This window comes from Mobula hypostoma, chromosome 5 (assembly GCF_963921235.1).
Source record: "Mobula hypostoma chromosome 5, sMobHyp1.1, whole genome shotgun sequence".
Lineage (NCBI taxonomy): Eukaryota > Metazoa > Chordata > Chondrichthyes > Myliobatiformes > Myliobatidae > Mobula > Mobula hypostoma.
Genome location: NC_086101.1, coordinates 145,048,609 through 145,067,873, shown reverse-complemented (window position 1 = coordinate 145,067,873; position 19,265 = coordinate 145,048,609). Strand labels below are relative to the sequence as shown.

Genomic DNA, 19,265 nt, shown 5'->3' with positions numbered 1-19,265 from the left:
TTAGTGACAAAAAACACTGATTTTTGAATACAAACACACGCAAACGATGCTATTTAAAAACTGCTCACTCGAAGCATAGTGTAGTACCTAACGGCCACATGAACTAACCCTTCTGACGCTAGATAGAAACTTCATCAACAGTCTCCTGCACCAATTAAGCAGCATAGTGTCCCAAATAAACAAAAGGAATCCCAGCTATTTTCTCTATTAGTTTTTGCACTCTAAGAGTGGTCTCAAATAAATGGCTGTCCTGATTAACCAATGGACCAATTAACCTGAATCCACTGTATTTATCCCAGTTTTACCAAATCAAGTTACACCATCCTTTCTCTAAATATATTACAGATCAAAATTTACTAAACAATAAAATATTTCCTATTGTTTGTATTTAAATGATTAGAGACTTCCAACTAGTGAAAACAAAGACCAACTTGCAAGAATTCCTCCTTCATATTATTCTAGAAATGTAGGAAGAATTATGGATATTAAGTCCTAAGAGGCTGTTCAAAAAGGACAAGAAAGATAGGCATTTTAAATTTCTTGTTCCCCAACAGATTTAGTCTCAAAATCATTAATCTTGTCTTACACAGTCCAAAGCAGAAGTCTTTTTTGCCTCTCCCTGCAATATTCCTCAGTGACTCAAGTGTCTATATGTAACATAGAAGAGACTACTTATTTCATCATCATCAGATGCCATGCCCAGCTTGAGCTTTGACTGCCATGGCCCACACACTCCTGTTTCAGGTCAAGTGGATCAATTCATTGGTATTCATTTCCAGTTCTCTGGCTGCTGTCTCCATCATCATTTGTCTTTGTCTTCCTCTTGCTTTCTTCCCTTCAATCTTTCCCATAATTACTGTGCATTCTAACATGTCCAATGAAGTTACGTTGCCTTTTCATGATCTCATACATTATTTCTCTTTTTTTGTCTGCTCTGTTCATGACATCCTCGTTAGATATTCGTTTCATCCATGATATTCTTTGCATCCTCCTCAAAAGCCATATCTCTGCTGCTACAATTCCTTTCCTTATGTTACTAGATATTGTCCAACATTCTGAGACATATAACATAACTGGATAAACGTAACATTTCAGTACTCTGAGGCGGGTTGTCATGTCTAGTTTAGTATTGGTCAGTATACTCTTCATTCTCGTAAAGGTGTCTTTTGCCATCCCTATTCTTCTTTTGATGTCCAAGTCACACCTTCCATCTGATGTCACCCAGCTTCCTAAGTAGCAAAAGTTATTTAGTTGTTTTATGTCTTCCCTGTTTATTCTCAGCCTGCAGATAGGATTCTCCTTCTTTTTGGATATCACCATACATTTTGTCATTTTGCAATTGATAGATAGACCCATTTTTGCACTTTCTTCAACAACTATATCAATTAAGTTTTGTAGTTCTTCCTCCGTACTTGCAATTAACACAGTGTCATTGCATATCTGAAATTATTGATGTTTTCACCGCCAACTTTGATTCCCAAGATGCCTCTTATTTTTTGTAATATTGTTTCACTGTACACATTAAATAAATCAGGGGAGAAAACACACCCTTGTCTAACATCTCTCTTGATTTTCATAAACTGACTCACTTCTCCCAGATTGTTCCCAGTACAAATTTCTGATTAGGCGGAGGTCTTTCGAATCTAGATCTAGAGTTTTCTGTAATATTTCAAATACTTATTGTGCTTCACTTTACCAAATGCTTTTGTGTAGTCAATAAAACAAGCTTTTTGCACTTGAATAGCTCATTCTGATAGTATCCTTAACATCAATATTGCGTTTCTTGTACCTTGATTGTCTTTCACAAAACCACATTGTTCTTTGCCTATTTCAGCTTGTATCTTACTTCTGGCTCTTGTCATCAAAATTCTTAGAAGTATCTTGGTGATATGACTCATTAAACTTATAGTCCTATGTAATTTACATTCTATTGTTCCAGCTTTCTTAGGAAGTGTGATAAATACTGATTTTTTTCATCTCTTCTGGTATTATTCCAGTCTCATAAATGTCATTGATTAAATCAGTAAGTTTTTCAATTCCATAATCTTGAAGGGCGATAATTTGTTCTATTACTAATTCATCAGGACCTGCTGCCTTTCCTTTTCATCTTATCTATTGCATTACGAACTTCAGATTTTAAAATACTTGGACCGTCAATATTTTCTTAATTTCTGTTTTTTTGCCTCGATTGTCTTCAAACAATTCCCGCATATACTCAGTCCATCTGCTCATAATCTCATCTTTTTCCATGATAATGGTACCATCCTTTGCTTTCAAATATCCATCTGAAGAACAGAGGAGCTTTTTACCAGTGATGTTCTCGATTTGTTGATGTAACCTTTTTGGATCAGTAATAGGGATTCTTTCTATTTGCTCACATTCCTGGTTTAACCATTCTTCTTTGGCTTTTTGACATAAGCTTTTAACTTTTTTATCTGAGGACTTATATTCTATAGGATTTGCTTTCTTCCGTCTCCTTTCTTCCATTAGATTTTTGAATTCATCTGCAATCCATTTATTCTTTATGCTTTTTCCTTTTTCAGGAATCACTGACTTTGCTGATTCCATCAAGGCATCCTTTAGAGAGTTAAATTTCATTTCTACATGATTGTTATCATCTTCAACAGATTCTATTTCTAGACTTTGAAATCTTTTCCTTACTTCAATTGTAAATTTTTGTCCTAAGTTTTCTTCCTTAATTAATTGCAAGTAGTCAAGGGATTGTTCAGGTTTTTGCTTCTTTAGTTTTTTTAAGTTTTACTTTTACATGATATACTACTAGGTTATGTTCACTATTACAATCTGCACCTGGATATGTTTGGCATTGTGTCACTGAGTTTCTAAATCTTTGGTTTATAGTAATAAAGTCAATTTGATTTCTAGTGCTATCACCTGGACTCTTCCAGGTCCATAAGCGACTTGGATGGTTTTTAAATAGGTATTCATAATGACCTGATTATTCATCTTGCACTATTCTACCCATTTCTCACCGCTTTCATTTCTTTCCCCCAGTCCAAATTTTCCTAAGGTATTTCCATCAGCACATTGTCCTATTTTAGCATTTAGATCCCCCATGACAATAACAATATCTTGAGATTTGCATCCATTCTTTGCCTGTTCAAGCTCTTCATAGAATTTATCTATATCTTCATTTGTTCCATCTGTTGTTGGTGCATATACCTGTATAATTGCTAAATCAAATGGTTGTCCTCTGAATCTAACAAGGAGCACTCTTTCTGATATTGCCCCATGTCCTAAAATACTTTTTGCCATGTTTTCATCCATAAGAATTCCTACTCCATTAGAATGGGATGTTCCACAAGAATAAGCTAGTGTTTTATTTCTAATCTGACATGTTCCAGCACCTATCCAACAAACTTCGCTAATTCCCATGATGTTAATCTTTAGTCTTTCCATTTCATTTATCACATTGTCCAACTTTCCTGCTTGATATAGGATTCTTACATTCCAAGTGGCAATAATTTTCTTCTGTGTTACTTGAATTTTATGAGCAGTAGCCTGCTGACCAGAATCAACCTTACCGAGCAAAGCATCTTCAGAATTGTCTTGAAGATCCTCTTGACGTTGTTGTCGTGTAATACATTTTGTGAGTTTGACCATGGTTTTCTTAGCAAATAGCAAAGGTGGTTTGCTATTGCCTACTGTTGGGCGAACTAAAGAAGTCGCCATTTCTCTTCCCAAATGTTCATCGCCCTATACTATAGCCATTGATATTTGAGGTCATAAGTTCAGTTACTGAACCTGCTGGATCTGCTGTTGGCTTTCACTCGTTCGTATCCTGAGCAGGAACCCTTGCAGGTGCTACCGTTCCCGGTCAGTGTGGCCCTGGGAGCAATGAATGACTAAGGGGTAACTCCACTTTCCCCAAAGCTCTGAAAGTCCCCAATCAGAGCCTCATCACCAGCTACAGTTTAGAGTCATACCCAGGACTCACAACTTATTTACAAGCCTTTATTACTAGAAATGTGAGATGTAGCTTTATTCTGAAATTACATTTTTTATACGTATGTTATCTCAATCTAATTCAACGTTAGATAGTGATAAAAATATAAAATATTCACTGAAATTATGTAACTTATTTAAAATACCCATTGTTACAACATCATATTAATTTAACAAAGAGTGATTAACTCACAGCCCATTGGCAAAGTTATTGTATTTTCTTTAAACAGTGAAATATATGATGTACGTACAGGGGTTAGTTTTTTCCATCATTCACTAGATCAATGGCAAATGTTAATGAGATAAGAATCAAAGCCTTTCTATTGCTCTGCTGGATCATTGGTCAATGTTTAAATAAATAACTTATAAAATGAAAAGATACAAAATCAAAATAAAGCAAACACGAGGAAATCTGCAGATGCTGGAATTTCAAGCAACACACATACAAGTTGCTGGTGAACGCAGCAGGCCAGGCGGCATCTCTAGGAAGAGGTACAGTTGACGTTTCGGGCCGAGACCCTTCGTCAGGACTAACTGAAAGAAGAGCTAGTAAGAGATTTGAAAGTGGGAGGGGGAGGGATGGAGCCAAGAGCTGGACAGTTGATTGGCAAAAGGGATATGAGAGGATCATGGGACAGGAGGCTTAGGGAGAAAGAAAGGGGGAGGGGGGAAGCCCAGAGGATGGGTAAGGGGTATAGTGAGAGGGACAGAGGGAGAAAAAGGAGTGAGAGAAGAATGAGTGTGTATAAATAAATAAATAACGGATGGGGTACAAGGGGGAGGTGGGGCATTAGCGGAAGTTTGAGAAGTCAATGTTCACGCCATCAGGCTAAAGGCTACCCGGACGGAATATAAGGTGTTGTTCCTCCAGTCTGAGTGTGGCTTCATCTTTACAGTAGAGGCGGCCGTGGATAGACATATCAGAATGGGAATGGGACGTGGAATTAAAACGTGTGGCCCCTGGGAGATCCTGCTTTCTCTGGCGGACAGAGCGCAGGTGTTCAGCAAAACGATCTCCCAATCTGCGTCGGGTCTCGCCAATATATAGAAGGCCGCATCGGGAGCACCAGACGCAGTATATCAACCCAGCCGACTCACAGGTGAAGTGTCGCCTCACCTGGAAGGACTGTCTGAGGCCCTGAATGGTAGTGAGGGAGGAAGTGTAAGGACATGTGTAGCACTTGTTCCGCTTACAAGGATAAGTGTCAGGAGGGAGATCGGTGGGGAGGGATGGGGGGGTGGAACGAATGGACAAGGGAGTCACGTAGGAAGCGATCCCTGCGGAAAGCAGAGATGGGGGAGGGAAAGATGCAACTTAATTGCATTTTAATTCCACGTCCCATTCCCATTCTGATATGTCTATCCACGGCCTCCTCTACTGTAAAGATGAAGCCACACTCAGATTGGAGGAACAACACCTTATATTCCGTCTGGGTAGCCTTTAAAATCAAAATATATTGTGCAGTAATATTCTAACTGAATAGGGGGAATTTAAGACCTTAACTTTGTCGTTGCTTTTAGCTCAAGCTCATTAAAGTTCCTTTGATCAACAGTCAATTTCATTTGAACAATTTGTATAAGTAAAATAGTTGCTGAACTTGGCTATAAAGGCACAGCTATTTTGCAAAATTATCCTCAAATCAGAACTCTCAGCATTGAGGAAAAATGTAACATTATAGTACTTTGATCAGCAATATGAAAGTACTAAAAAGGTCAAAGTGACCTAAAAGCAAGCAGATTATTCTAGTAAGGGGCATCTGCTCTGGAAATATATACTTGTGAAAAAATTGGAGGATCATTGGAGCAGAGCCTGAAGTTTGCTGAGAATGGATGAAAAAAAACAGGCAAAAATTAGACAAAGGAGCAAACAAGATATGGTTATGCTATTGATTGAAGCAAAATCTGTTGAAGTTCAAGATCTCAGCTTCACTACTTGCTATCAATATCATTAAATAAAATTTCAATAGATCAGTGTTTTTTTTAAACTCCAAGGAATTTACTTGTAGGAATCTTCAAGAGATAATTCATCGAGTGGTGACTTTCTAAACATTATCTGAATTTAACTGTGTTTTGTTAAATAATGTGGGCTTGGAGCATTTTTTTTCAAATTTTTATATATTTATACAAAGCATGCTAAAGCCAATAACTCTGAAGAAAATTCAGCTTTTGTAGTTGTTCTTTAAAATTAGAAAACATTGTATGAATATAATTTCCCCAAATGTTTACTTAAAATTAATACAATATGAATTTACATTTAAATATGGAAGACAGTCATAGCTATAACATTAAATTTAACACAAAAATTATGCTGATGTCAAAGAAAAACGATAATCTATATCACTGATCTGTTTTTTTAAGACAACATCCCTCACAACAAATGCTTATAATTTATGTGTTTTTAAAAATCTAGTCCTACATTAACTATTTTTTCATGTTAAATATGTGCTGTATGTTCATTGAAACATTTTGCATCAGCATTCATCAGGCCTTAGGTTAGGAAATTCAGTTCAAACTACAGAGATATAAAAAAATTAAGAGCCTATTTATGAGATTTACATATCTGTAAGTCCAAAGTAATACAGACTCTACATAAATCTATTTCTGAATTTAAACTCCGTTCATCAGTTTACACATGTAATTTATTTTGCTTTACTAACCTTCTCAAAAGAATGAATTGCCATTTTATGCTGTGCTCAGAACCAATGAAATATTAAACTTCTTAAATTTATAATTACCATTTTGAAAGACAAAGGACTTGGAGATACTCATGTGACAGAAAAAGTGGGGTCATAACACTGGTATAAAGCGAAGATTAAAAAAAACTGCAATTTATTTTACTTTTTGAGGACACCATAACTTACTTTCTGTGCGATTTGACAGCCTACACACTAGTTTTAGCAAAACTATCTGACTTTGTTATCTCTCTACCCCAGTGGTAATTAGCTAATGTAATATTTTAGTTTAACACCTCAATCCCCACAACAGCTATTATTATTTAATGCCAAATTATCATACTCTTGTTACTTACATTATATCTGGTCCAATCAGAGAATGTCTTCGTAACAATGCACGAGACTGTGCATTGATAAGATCTGTAGTTGGCTCCCCATTCATTGCTAAGATGCAATCACCTACCCCAATTCGGCCATCACGGCTAATGGATCCGCCGTGTATAATGGTACGCACCATCATTCCTGAGCCATCCTTACTGGAACTCACAGTCATCCCTATATAATTACCAACACATATTGATGACAAGTCTTCACACAAATATGACAAGAAAAAGATACAGACAAATAGAAACATTTATAAACAAAATCCATTTATTCTAACACAAGTAATATATATATTTTTTTCAATGAAAGATGTTGGCCCCTGCAAGTCAAATCAAATTCTGGGTAAATTTTTCTTGAGTATTGCTGGGTTGCAGTTAAAGCTTTCAATCACTTAGCCATCTGAATTTACTCTGAGTCAGGGGCTCCTGAAAATGGAATCCAAAGTTTACTGACTCTCAACGGATACTATATTTGTCACTATACTTTGAAACTAAATTCCACAGAGTGTCTATTTTGTGAGGTGAAGATCAGGAATCACAGTCAATTTGAACAGGCTTTGATTTTCCAGCATTGTATTGTGCTAGGCCATGTCCCCACTGATTGGACTCCCCACTGATTTTATTGGGATCCCAGATCTGCGATTTAAGCGGCAAAGATGTGCGTTAATTTTTAAATAAATACTTAATCTTTTCAATTAAAATCATCAATATTTTAACACTTTGACTTTTGTTGGTTTGAAATTAGTTACAATAACTTCAATATTTTTAAATGCATCTTAATGTCAAAGAAATTTGTATCCTTGTGTCTTTAACAGAAGGCAAACCTCCACTTCTAGCTTTACCTTCTTAATATCTGGAAGATTCCCTGAATTAGATCACCTGAGGCCCTGTCTTGACTGCAACCTCACAGTTCAATTCAACGGTGATAGATAGTAAGCAGCATAAACCCTCCACATCTGCACCAAGTGAGTGAGTGCAGGAGGGAAGGGACTACTGGTGACAAACTCAAGCCCAAGGCTAGATCCAGTACAATGTAGCTCATTTAACGAAGAGAATGTCTGAATGGTCAAATTGATCTTGACATCCTAATGTACTAATTAAAAATCAATGAAGTCTTCCAGCATCTTAGCCAGAATTCTTCACTCAATCACCCAACAGAGGTCAACTATTTAATATTTTTAATGTTTGGAGATCCTGTAGTACAAAATAGGGCAACAAATTTGCTGATATATCTCTGCACTTTTAAAGATCTAACTATTTTTCTCCAAGCAACTTTAAGGTAAATTTTGCTTGTGAGAATCTCTGCGATGTTTCTTAGAAGTGACAGTGCAAGTTTGCTCCTTCATTTCTTCAAATGCAAATATCCCAGAATACAGTAAAACTGTCATCAACATGCATGGGACTTTGGTAGTGCAGAATAAGCAGATTTTCTGGTCTCTCAAATGTGGCATTAACACTGCATTACCTTTAATTAACTTTTAAGATGTTACACAGTAAATTTTCCAGTGAAACCAATAAATTCCAAGAGAGACCAGAATCTTGGGCCCAGTGATTTTACAGGAACAGCAGAAACAGAACCTCTTGTGCAAGAGGCTGTGCAGGAACCAAATGCTGATCTATCAGGACTTCTGAACAAATAGTGATAGGATAGTGCATTATCAAAGTTTTGCTGCAATGGGTTGCATGAACCCACTAATATTTTTGGAACATATAAATTGCTGCCTAAATTTTTTTGTAGACGCTGGAAATTTCACAAAGCAGAATCTGCTGAATCTGACAGAACATAAGTAAACAACAGGAATTCTGCAGATGCTGGAAATTCAAGCAACACACATCAAAGTTGCTGGTGAACGCAGCAGGAACATAAGTAAATACAGGAAGGAAAAAAGTAGCTGGCTCCTTGCCTGATTTGTATTTCAATGAGATCGTCGATGATCTGTGACATAACTGCACTTATCAGCCTCTTGCTTATTCCGATTTCTACTTTAGATTTGCTGAACTCATTCCAGAAAGGGTTGATTCTCATTTTTAAGAATATTTGAAATAGAAGCAGGAGTAGTGGACACGGCCTTTAAATTGCTTCACGATCCAAGCTTACTGCTTCATCTACACCTCATATACCTACCCAACCAACTACTATCCAATTTGACTTAAATTTCACTCCATGTGTTCTTTTAATAAACAGAGTGATTGAGAATCCAGATCAGAATCAGGCTTACATGCAGGTTTACCAGCATGTGATGTGAAATTTGTTAACTTAGCAGCAGCAGTTCAATACAATACATAATCTAGCCAAGAGAGGAAAGAAAATAAAACATAATAATGAATAAAGTAAATCAATTACGTATATTGAATAGATTTTTAAAAATGTGCAAAAACGGAAATACTGTATATTAAAAAAAGTGAGGTAGTGTCCAAAGCTTCAACGTCCATAGGAATTGGATGGCAGAGGGGAAGAAGCTGTTCCTGAATCACTGAGTGTATGCCTTCAGGTTTCTGTATCTCCTACCTGATGGTAACAGTGAGAAAAGGGCATGCCCTGGGTGCTGGAGGTCTTTAATAATGGACGCTGCCTTTCTAAGACACAGCTCCCTAAAGATGTCCTGAGAAATTTGTAGCCTTAAAGTAGAGAATACCAAAAATTTAATCCTCCCCATGAAAAATATTCCCTTCATATTAGTACTAAATGGCTGAATCCTCAGCCTCTAGTTTTAGAAACACCAGAGTGTAACCTGTCTTCAGGTAGATGCTTTGCTTATCTCTTGAAGGATCTTGTAGATTTCAAAGACTGCTCTCTTCTGAACTTGTATTAGTATAGGCCATTCTTCCTCATTTACTCTTCACAAGACAAGCTACCCATCTCCAGAATCACTCGTGTGAATTTATAGTGCAATGACTGAGTTCAATATACTTTTCTCAGTTCAGAAGAACTATATGGTAAACAGTATTACAAATGAAGGCTCACAAAGGCATTATGCTTTCTTACTTATTTACTATAACTCCTGATTTATGCCTCCAACTTTGTTTACATTCCAAATTACTTGCAATAACTGTGTTTATTTTTGCATCTCATGAACCAGCACATGCAGATCCCTTTGTGCACAAACTTTATGCTGTTTGGTTTAGTTTTATGCTGCTCCTCACAGGTTTTGTTCTGGCAGCTAATTCTTGTCGCTCAAGGTTTATTGCTGGCTCTGGAGACACTAACCGCTCAACTCTGCCCACTGCTCTTTTGAGATTCTGACCACAGCAAAATCTTAGCTGATTTACCCTGGGCAGCTTGCCACACATCACAAAAGTCAATCTTATCCACATCTGCAATTACAGCTGTTGTTACCTCCTTTTTAAGTAATAGCTTGATCTTAATTACATTATGATGGCTATCAAATAAATGATCATGTGCGGTTATGTTAATTCACATCATGTAATACAAACTCTAATTGGATATTCTTTTGTTGGTTCTCAGCCACGTGATAGGAAATATTATAGCACATTACCCAGAAGTTTGCATGCAAACTAGGGTCCTTAAACTAATCCATGTGAAAACTAAACCTCTCAACAAAATCAACTTACTTTTGGTACATGCTTATATATTTTTTGCAACCTAATTCAACTTACCAGAATTTGTCACAAACAACTGCAAAACCTCCTGATGCTGAAAGACCTAATGTTATAACTAAGAGAGAGAGCTCACTCTGCAGCAACCTCTCATGTTATTCTATTTTATCAAAGTGGTCCTGAAGGAAACTTCTCTCCCTCTCCCACACGTTCCCCCAGAACTCAGTATGAACTGCCAAAGGCTAATAGAATCACTGAAAAGTACAGCACAGTATTATCAGCCCTCCAGTCTATGCCAAACCATTTAAACTGCCTAGTCCCATTGACCGACACCCAAAACATAGACATCTATACCCCTACTATCAATGTACATATCAAAACTTCTTTTAAACGTTGAAATCCAACTTGCATGAACCACTTGTGCTGGCAGCTCATTCCACTCTCTCACGGCCCTCTAAGTGAAGAAATTTTTCCTCAGGTTTCCCTTAAACATTCTGGTATAGAGGGGCCACTGCACAGGATTGGAAAAAGCTGCAGAAACTTGTAAACTCAGCCAAGCCTATCATGCCCAGTAGCCTCTCCAGCATCTAGGATACCTTCAAACGGCTATTCCCCAAACAGGCAGCATCCATCATTAAGGACCCCTATCACCCAGGACATAACATACCCTCTTCTCATCAAGGATGAGGTACAACAGCCTGAAGACACAGTCAACGTTTCAAGAACAGCTTTTTTACCTTTGCCATCAGACTTCTGAATGGACAATGAATCCACAAACACTACTTCAGTATTTTCTCCCTCTTTTTGCACTGCTCATTTAAGTTACTATATATATATATATAAGACCTAAGACAAACGAAAGCCATTTTGCAGCAGAAACAAGAGCTGCACACAACCAGTCCTGAAATGACTTATGCTTCTGATGTAAAATAGCTCACACCTTCCCTCTATATTCTGTAACCGGTGACTGCTGAAATATTGCTACCCCCAGAGTTTTGCATGATCATTCTGAAAACTTTTGTGATAGCCTCAGGTATAAAATTAGCATTAATACAAAATTATTGTACCATATAATAACCACAAAAGTTTATTAAATTACTGCAAAACCTATCTTTAGCGCAGGTTTGATGAATTTATACTGAGCACATACCAAGACTAGCATTGCCTTTTGCAATGGTAATGGTTTTCACAAATCTTCTGGCTAAGGACATCCGTCGCTCTTCATTCTCTTCAGTTGAGGATACACTACAATCACCCAATGAGTTTTCATATACATCCTTTAAAACATAAAAATATTTATATGTTATAATTACACGCAAGTAGAGGTGAAAATGTACTGTACTGGTTTTACAGAATTAGTCAGACCAGGTCACAGACCTGAGAGAAGGTGAACAGTTTGACAATAGTAACAATAACTCATTATCTTTTAAGGGAGTTATGAAGTACTAAATTTGGCAGGACAAATTATGACAGAATAAAAAAGCTCAGGAGTATTAATTGGGTTACAGCTGCTGTCAAACAAGTCCATATCTGATACATTGGAGTTGTTTAAAGACTAGCTGATCAGAATTCAGGATCGGCATGTTCTAGTAAGAAATAAGGACAAGGATGGTGAGATTAAGGAAACCTTAGATAACCCAAGAGGTCACTAAATGTAGTCACACAGAAAAAGGGAGCATACATAGGTTTAGAAAGCTAAAATCAAACCGGGCCTTTGTGGAATATAAAGACAGCAGGAATGTGCTCAAGTATGTGATTAGAAAGGCCTAACGGTGCCAAGAAATGTCCTTGCTGAGCAGTATCGAGGAGAATCCTAAAGCATTTGTATTAAGAAAAAAGAGGGTAACAAAGGAGGGGTTAAAGTCCACTTGAGGATAAAGGAGAACACTTTTTCCTTGGAATCAGAGCAAGTGGCTAAGGTATTAAATAGGGACTTTGTGTAAGTATTTACACAAATACAGCAAGACCTGGAGCCTCTACTACAGACAAGAGCGGCGTCTCAACAGCTTCCACCTTCGCAGCCCGAGACTCATTCTGGACATCACGTGGACTGACCGAGTCACCAACAATGAGGTCCTGGCCTGCACCCAGATACCCAGCCTCTTCACCCTGCTCCAACATCGCAGTCTCCGCCAGCTGGGCCATGTACACTGCATGTCAGACAGGAGGATCCCGAAAGACCTGCTATACGGGGAACTGGCCTCTGGCAAGAGAGCACAAGGGCGGCCCCATCTTCGTTTCAATGACGTTTGCGAGAGAGACATGAAGTCACTGAAAATGAATGTCGAGAGGTGGGAGGACATCGCAAGCGATCGCTCTCACTGGAGGCTGGAACTACGCAGAGGTCTAAAAAGCGGAGAAGAGAAGCTGAGGCTGGCTGCTGAAGAAAAGCCACCACCATGTGTAAGTATTTACTGACGATAAGAATTTTGAGGATAGTGAAGGCAGAGTGAAGCATGCTAAAATGCTGGGACATTTTGAAATTAAGGACATAATGATAGGTCTTCTGAAAGCATTAAATTGGATAAGTCCTCAGGGCCTGATGGCATTTATCCCAGAATATTGACAGAAGCAAGCGTGGAGAATGGTGAGGCTTTGACAAGGATCATTATTTCATCACCAACAAGAGGTAAGCTCCTAGAGGAATGGGGGTAGTAAATAATGTATCTTTGTTCAAGAAAGGAAATAGGGATATTCCCATTATAAACAAGTGCACCTCTTCATATAGATTCACATTATCCCAAACTGCTCCTTTATGTGCAACTTACTTTTTTAATTATCAATTTCAGAGACATTAGCTGATTTGATCCTACCCCTTTGGGATTCCTTTTTGTACTCATTTTGATATTATACATTTTAAGCAATCCTTTTGAAAAGGCAGTATTTATTGTTAGAGTACTATACAAATTAGAAATGTTTATTTTTATAGTGGCACTTTCAATGAGAATAATGCAGCTTCAATACCTTGCAAAATGATGATGGAACTGAGAGATCTTCACTGCATGCACTGCCATGCATGGCCACAGTGGAGACCTGATGAAGATCCTCACCCTCAAATATCTTTTCATCAGCAAAGTCACTTTCAGTTGCTTCTACCTAGAAACACATTTAGAGATTATTCTTTACATGTGCACAGGGAAAAAAAAAACAAGTGTTATTTGTCATTAAAACAAACTTCCCAAACTGAATAAAGTTCCCATAAACAGTGAGAAATGACAGGGAAACAAAGCAGTCTATTGAGCACAGATAATAGTAAAACTTGTTACTGAAATCTATTGCAATTGCGAACTATTGTGACACAGCTTGCTGTTACTGACCGTATCTTGTCAAAAATGGCTTTGGAAAAGAGAAATACAGTTGTATGTCAGAACATTAACTATGACTTTATTGCTATAATGTTAGATGGCTGAACATTAATTCAATTAAGAAATTGTCAGTTTATCAGACACATGGGAACACCATTACCACCATTTTTTCTCCAAAATCATTCGACTTTCTGACCTGGAAATATATACTTATTATTTTATCATACTTGGAACTAAATCCTACATCTGCCACAAGATAAAGGTACAGGAATACCTTCATCAGAAGGACTGCAGCTCACTATAATCTCTTCAAGGGTTATTAGGAAGACGTATAGAATCATGCCCAGTTGGCTCAACTTATATACCAGTCATTGTAAGCCAACATTGATGAGCAGCAGACAGTTAAGTTCAATCAAAGAGTATAGTGAAAAATGTGGAAATTAAAACTGAGGTAGAAGATCAGCCACAGTTTTGCTGAAGGGTGGAGCGGGGAATAAGGTCCAAATGACGTGTTTATGTTTAATTGTGCATTCCACTTTCTGCTGCTCTTCCTTTTTTAGCCATTTTCAGCTGTGAGCATTTGACAGGCACCAATAATCCGATTCAAGAACTAAAATCTCAAAAAAACATTGTTTCTTGTACAGAGATTTTACGTCTCAGATGTGGGATTAAATCCATGTTAAAATTACAAATGCTGCATTACCGTTACAACATGTTCTCTTCATTTCTTAATTAATATACCTTCCCCAGAGACATACATTACATCAAGAATAACTACTTTGCTGCACGGTTCCTTATCTCTTCTTACTATCTGATTGATTCTCCTGTCTGATCTTCTCAACCTTTAGTAATAGAGCTAACCTGCTCCTCTTTCATTTGCCTATACAGTACTTATGAAATGTCAAGTATATTAGAATATATAAAACTCAGCCTCAGTCATCCTGCAACCATATCCATAATGGATATTACTTCATACTTTAACTTGCACTACAAATTCATTGATCTTGTTTTTGAATATTCAGCGCATTCATATAATCTTGAATTTTGGCTTTCTTGTCATTTTTCCTTCCACTGATATTTTTGCAGATGTAATTATTAAAAGCTAATGCACTTCCTATTATACTCTGCTTTTCAATAATCATATTGTTATATTACAGAAGTGGTTTTCCTTCCTTTTTAGTGTTATAACTTCTTAACTTAACCTTCTTTTATCTCGTTATCTAGTTTCCCAGCAGGATGCAAGCGATGTTTTCTGCAATGGAAGAGCCCCTTCCTTTGCTAATACCAGCAACAGGGTCACATGAACTGAAACTCCTTCCTCATATGCCAACTTTGCAGCACACATTGAACTCTCTGATGTCTTAGACCCGGTGCCAATCTTCATGTGCCCCAGATAGCTTTTCAATTTGGACCCTTCTATGTAGAAGCATAGAACATTACAGCACAGAAACAGGCCTTTTGGCCCTTTTGGCTGTGCCGAACCATTTTTCTGCCTAGTTCCACTGATCGGCACCTGTACCATATCGCTCCATACACTTCTCATCCACGTACCTGTCCAAGTTTTTCTTAAATGTTAAAAGTGAGCCCGCATTTATCACTTCATCTGGCAGCTCATTCCACACACCCAACGCTCTGTGTGAAGAAGGCCCCCCTAATGTTCCCTTTAAACTTTTCCCCCTTCACCCTTAACCTATGTCCTCTGGTTTTGTTCTCCCTTTGCCTCAGTGGAAAAAGCCTGCTTGCATTCACTCTATCTATACCCATCACAATTTTATATACCTCTATCAAATCTCCCCTCATTCTTCTACGCTCCAGGGAATAACATTCCTAACCTTTCTCTGTAACTCAAGTTTCTCAACATCCTTGTAAACCTTCTCTGCACTCTTTCAACCTTATTCCTGTAATCTGGTGACCAAAACTGCACACAATACTCCAAATTCGGCCTCACCAATGCCTTATACAACCTCACTATAACATTCCAACTCATACTCAATACTTTGATTTATAAAGGCCAATGTACCAAAAGCTCTCTCTTTATGACCCTATCTACCTGTGACGCCACTTTTAGGGAATTTTATATCTGTATTCCCAGATCCCTCTGTTCTACTGCACTCCTCAGTGCCCTACCATTTACCTTGTATGTTCTACCTTGGTTTGTCCAAACTGCAATACCTCACACTTGTCTGTATTAAACTCCATCTGCCATTTTTCACCCCATTTTTCCAGCTGGTCTAAATCCCTCTGCAAGCTTTGAAAACCTTCCTCACTGTCCACTACACCTCCAATCTTGGTATCATCAGCAAATTTGCTGATCCAATTTACATTATCATCCAGATCATTGATACAGATGACAAATAACAATGGACCCAGCACTGATCCCTGTGGCACTCCACCAGTCACAGGCCTCCATTCAGAGAAGCAATCCTCCACTACCACTCTCCGGCTTCTTCCATTGAGCCAATGTCTAATCCAATTTACTACCTCTCCATGTATACCCAGCGACTGAATCTTCTTAACTAACCTCCCATGCGGGACCTTGTCAAAGACCTACCTGAAGTCCATGTAGACAACATCCACTTCCTTCCCTTCATCCACTTTCCTGGTAACCTCCTCGAAAATACATTTGTTAAACATGACCTACCACGTCTTAGCCTTTCTGCTGAATCTTTTCCCCATCTCTAATACAGACTGTGGTAACACGATACTCGCACTGCAAGTTCCCCTCTAACCCCCAGGGAATAGACTGAAAATTTAATGACTTTTTTAGGTACCTTCAAATACGAAACTATGTTAACCAGAGTTGTAGATATACAGACCTATCAACAGTAGAATTAGAATTTTTCAAGATTCTGAATTCGGCTTGCAGTTCAATACCTAGTAAATCAGTTTCTCGCCTATATAATGCACTCTCCCATGCTAAAAATGTAAATACACTGTATATTAAAGAGAAGTGGGAGAAAGAAGCGGGGTTGGTACTTTCAGAGGAGGCTTGGGGGAAAATCTGCAGCTTTCAATGGTCCTCGACTAATTCTTTGACTTGGAGAGAACATTGTTGGAAAAACATTATAAGATACTTCAAGACCCCATATCAGGAAAAATATAAAGATACAAATGTGATGTGTTGGAGAAGGTGCGGCTCCAAGGAGGCAAATCATTTTCATATTTTCTGGGATTGCCCTAAATTAAGTCTATTTTGGGAAGGTATTCATAGAACATTAGTTAAGGTACTTAGGTCCCAGATACCTCTGAACTTTGAGACGCTCTATTTGGGGCATGTATTGTTCCTTGAACAGAAGGAAGATATAAAGTTGCTGCAGGCCCTCTTAGTGGCAAGTAAGAAATCAATCACTAGAAAATGGCTAAATCCAATACCACCTACATTAGAAGATTGGTACGAAATTATCTTGGAAATATTTAAAATGGAAAAGTTGACTTACTCCCTGAGAACTCAAAAAGAAACATTTTATCAAATCTGGAATAAATGGATTGAATATATAACCCCAATGCGAGCAGACTTTAGATGACTCCTAATGATTTATATTGCTCTTCTCATCAACACAGTAATATTGCTAACATAAGCACCCCTAGTCTAAATGTTTTTTTTTGGAAAATAGAGAATTAACACAAGTAAAGGGAAAGATTTGGGAAAGGGATAAAAAAAATGAAAAAATTAAGTAAATAAGTACATAGGGATTGGATAATTATGTCTGCGGGCAGGAACAAGCACGAACAAATTGGGATATAAACACCTACAATGGTTGGTATATAGGCTTGTATGCAACATTTTGGACCAGTGGAAATGGTCCAGAAGGGTTGTATGGAAACTATTATTACCATTTTTCTTAACAACTAATTTCATTACTTAGCCTAATAGGTTAGATTTACCACAGTACATAATTATCTATTTAAATGTTTATTTTCCTTTTATATCATCTCAATGTGTACTTAAGAATGTATAAATAATTGTAGTTTTATACATATAAAAAAATGGAAAAGGTTATAGGTGTGAAAAAAGTACATGATAATTGTGCATTCCTTATCCAAATAAAAATAAAAATAAAAAAAAAAGAATTTTCATGTTTATGTAATCTCACTTTATTATTGAATCTTTGGGATTTATCTACCAGTCTAATAAACAAATACTGTGTCCTCTTAGGTCCAATATTCTCTACACAAACAAAAATACTGGCTATTAAGGATAATATAGAGCTGTGAGTTAATATCTATTCTGTTGATCTACCCCTTGATCTCCAGTTTTAAGCCAATTCAAGTTTAACTTGTATTCCCAATCTAGATCAAGCATGTGTATTACCACTATTTATGATGCCAGCTGATCACTGTTAATAGGCAGAAAGGTACAGTTAAGGAGGTGCACTTATGAGTGCATCAGAAACACGTCAACTAACCATTGCTAACTCTGCATGAAAAACAGCAGCATCGACAGCCTCCTCCTCATCACAGGACTGATAAAGGGATAGTACAGACTCTTCATTGGTAGGCACATCCCCCTCCTCTGGAGAAAACTGCTGAAAGAATGAAATTTGAGAAGTTTTGAGTACATCACATGCAGCACAGATAAATGGAAACACCATGATTCACTGGAAGACTTGTTTAGTTTACAATATTTACTTCGAGACACAGCAGCAAACAGGCTCTTCCAGCCCAGCATTGACAGGCAACCCATTTATTTTACATTAACCTAATCACTGGACAATTTACAATGCCCAAATAACCTACTAACCAGTTCGTCTTTGGACTATGGGAGGAAACTGGAGCGCTCAGAACAAATCCACGTAGCACATAGAATAGTACAGCACAGTACAGCCTTTCAGCCCACAATGTTGTGCCAACCCTTAAACCCTGCCTCCCATATAACCCCCCACCTAAAATTCCTCCATATACCTGTCTAGTAGTCTCTTAAATTTCACTAGTATATCTGCCTCCACCACTGCCTCAGGTAGTGTATTCCATGCACCAACCACTCTCTGAGTAAAAAAAACCTTCCTCTAATATCCCCCTTGAACTTCCCACCCCTTACCTTAAAGCCATGTCCTCTTGTATTGAGCAGTAGTGCCCTGGGGAAGAGGCGCCTGCTATCCACTCTATCTATTCCTCTTAATATCTTGTATACCTCTATCATGTCTCCTCTCATCCTCCTTCTCTCGAAAAGTAAAGCACTGGCTCCCTTAATCTCTGATCATAATGCATACTCTCTAAACCAGGCAGCATCCTGGTAAATCTCCAGTCACAGGGAGAACATACAAACTCCTTACACCGGAAATGAACTCCAAAGTCTGGAACACCCCAAACCGTAACAGCGTTGAGCTAACCGCTACACTACTGTGATGGTCATGAAACTAACTTCATGTTAATTTGAAGGAGAA

The 19,265-nt window shown here is 37.8% G+C and overlaps 1 protein-coding gene across 12 annotated transcripts in view; it reads right to left on the bottom strand.

Annotated features, from left to right (window-relative positions):
* The window catches only part of LOC134347066 (multiple PDZ domain protein), a 234,251-nt gene that overhangs the window by 128,952 nt on the left and 86,034 nt on the right, over positions 1–19,265 (bottom strand). For 10 of the 12 annotated variants that reach the window (XM_063049149.1, XM_063049152.1, XM_063049156.1 and 7 more), the window contains 4 exons: positions 18,288–18,407; positions 13,541–13,672; positions 11,727–11,853; positions 6,992–7,190 (listed from right to left, as the gene is read on the bottom strand). In XM_063049149.1, coding sequence (XP_062905219.1) covers positions 6,992–7,190; positions 11,727–11,853; positions 13,541–13,672; positions 18,288–18,407 — 578 coding nt within the window. The remainder of the gene's footprint in view (positions 1–6,991; positions 7,191–11,726; positions 11,854–13,540; positions 13,673–18,287; positions 18,408–19,265) is intronic. The other 2 variants (XM_063049151.1, XM_063049155.1) reach the window with 1 other exon arrangement.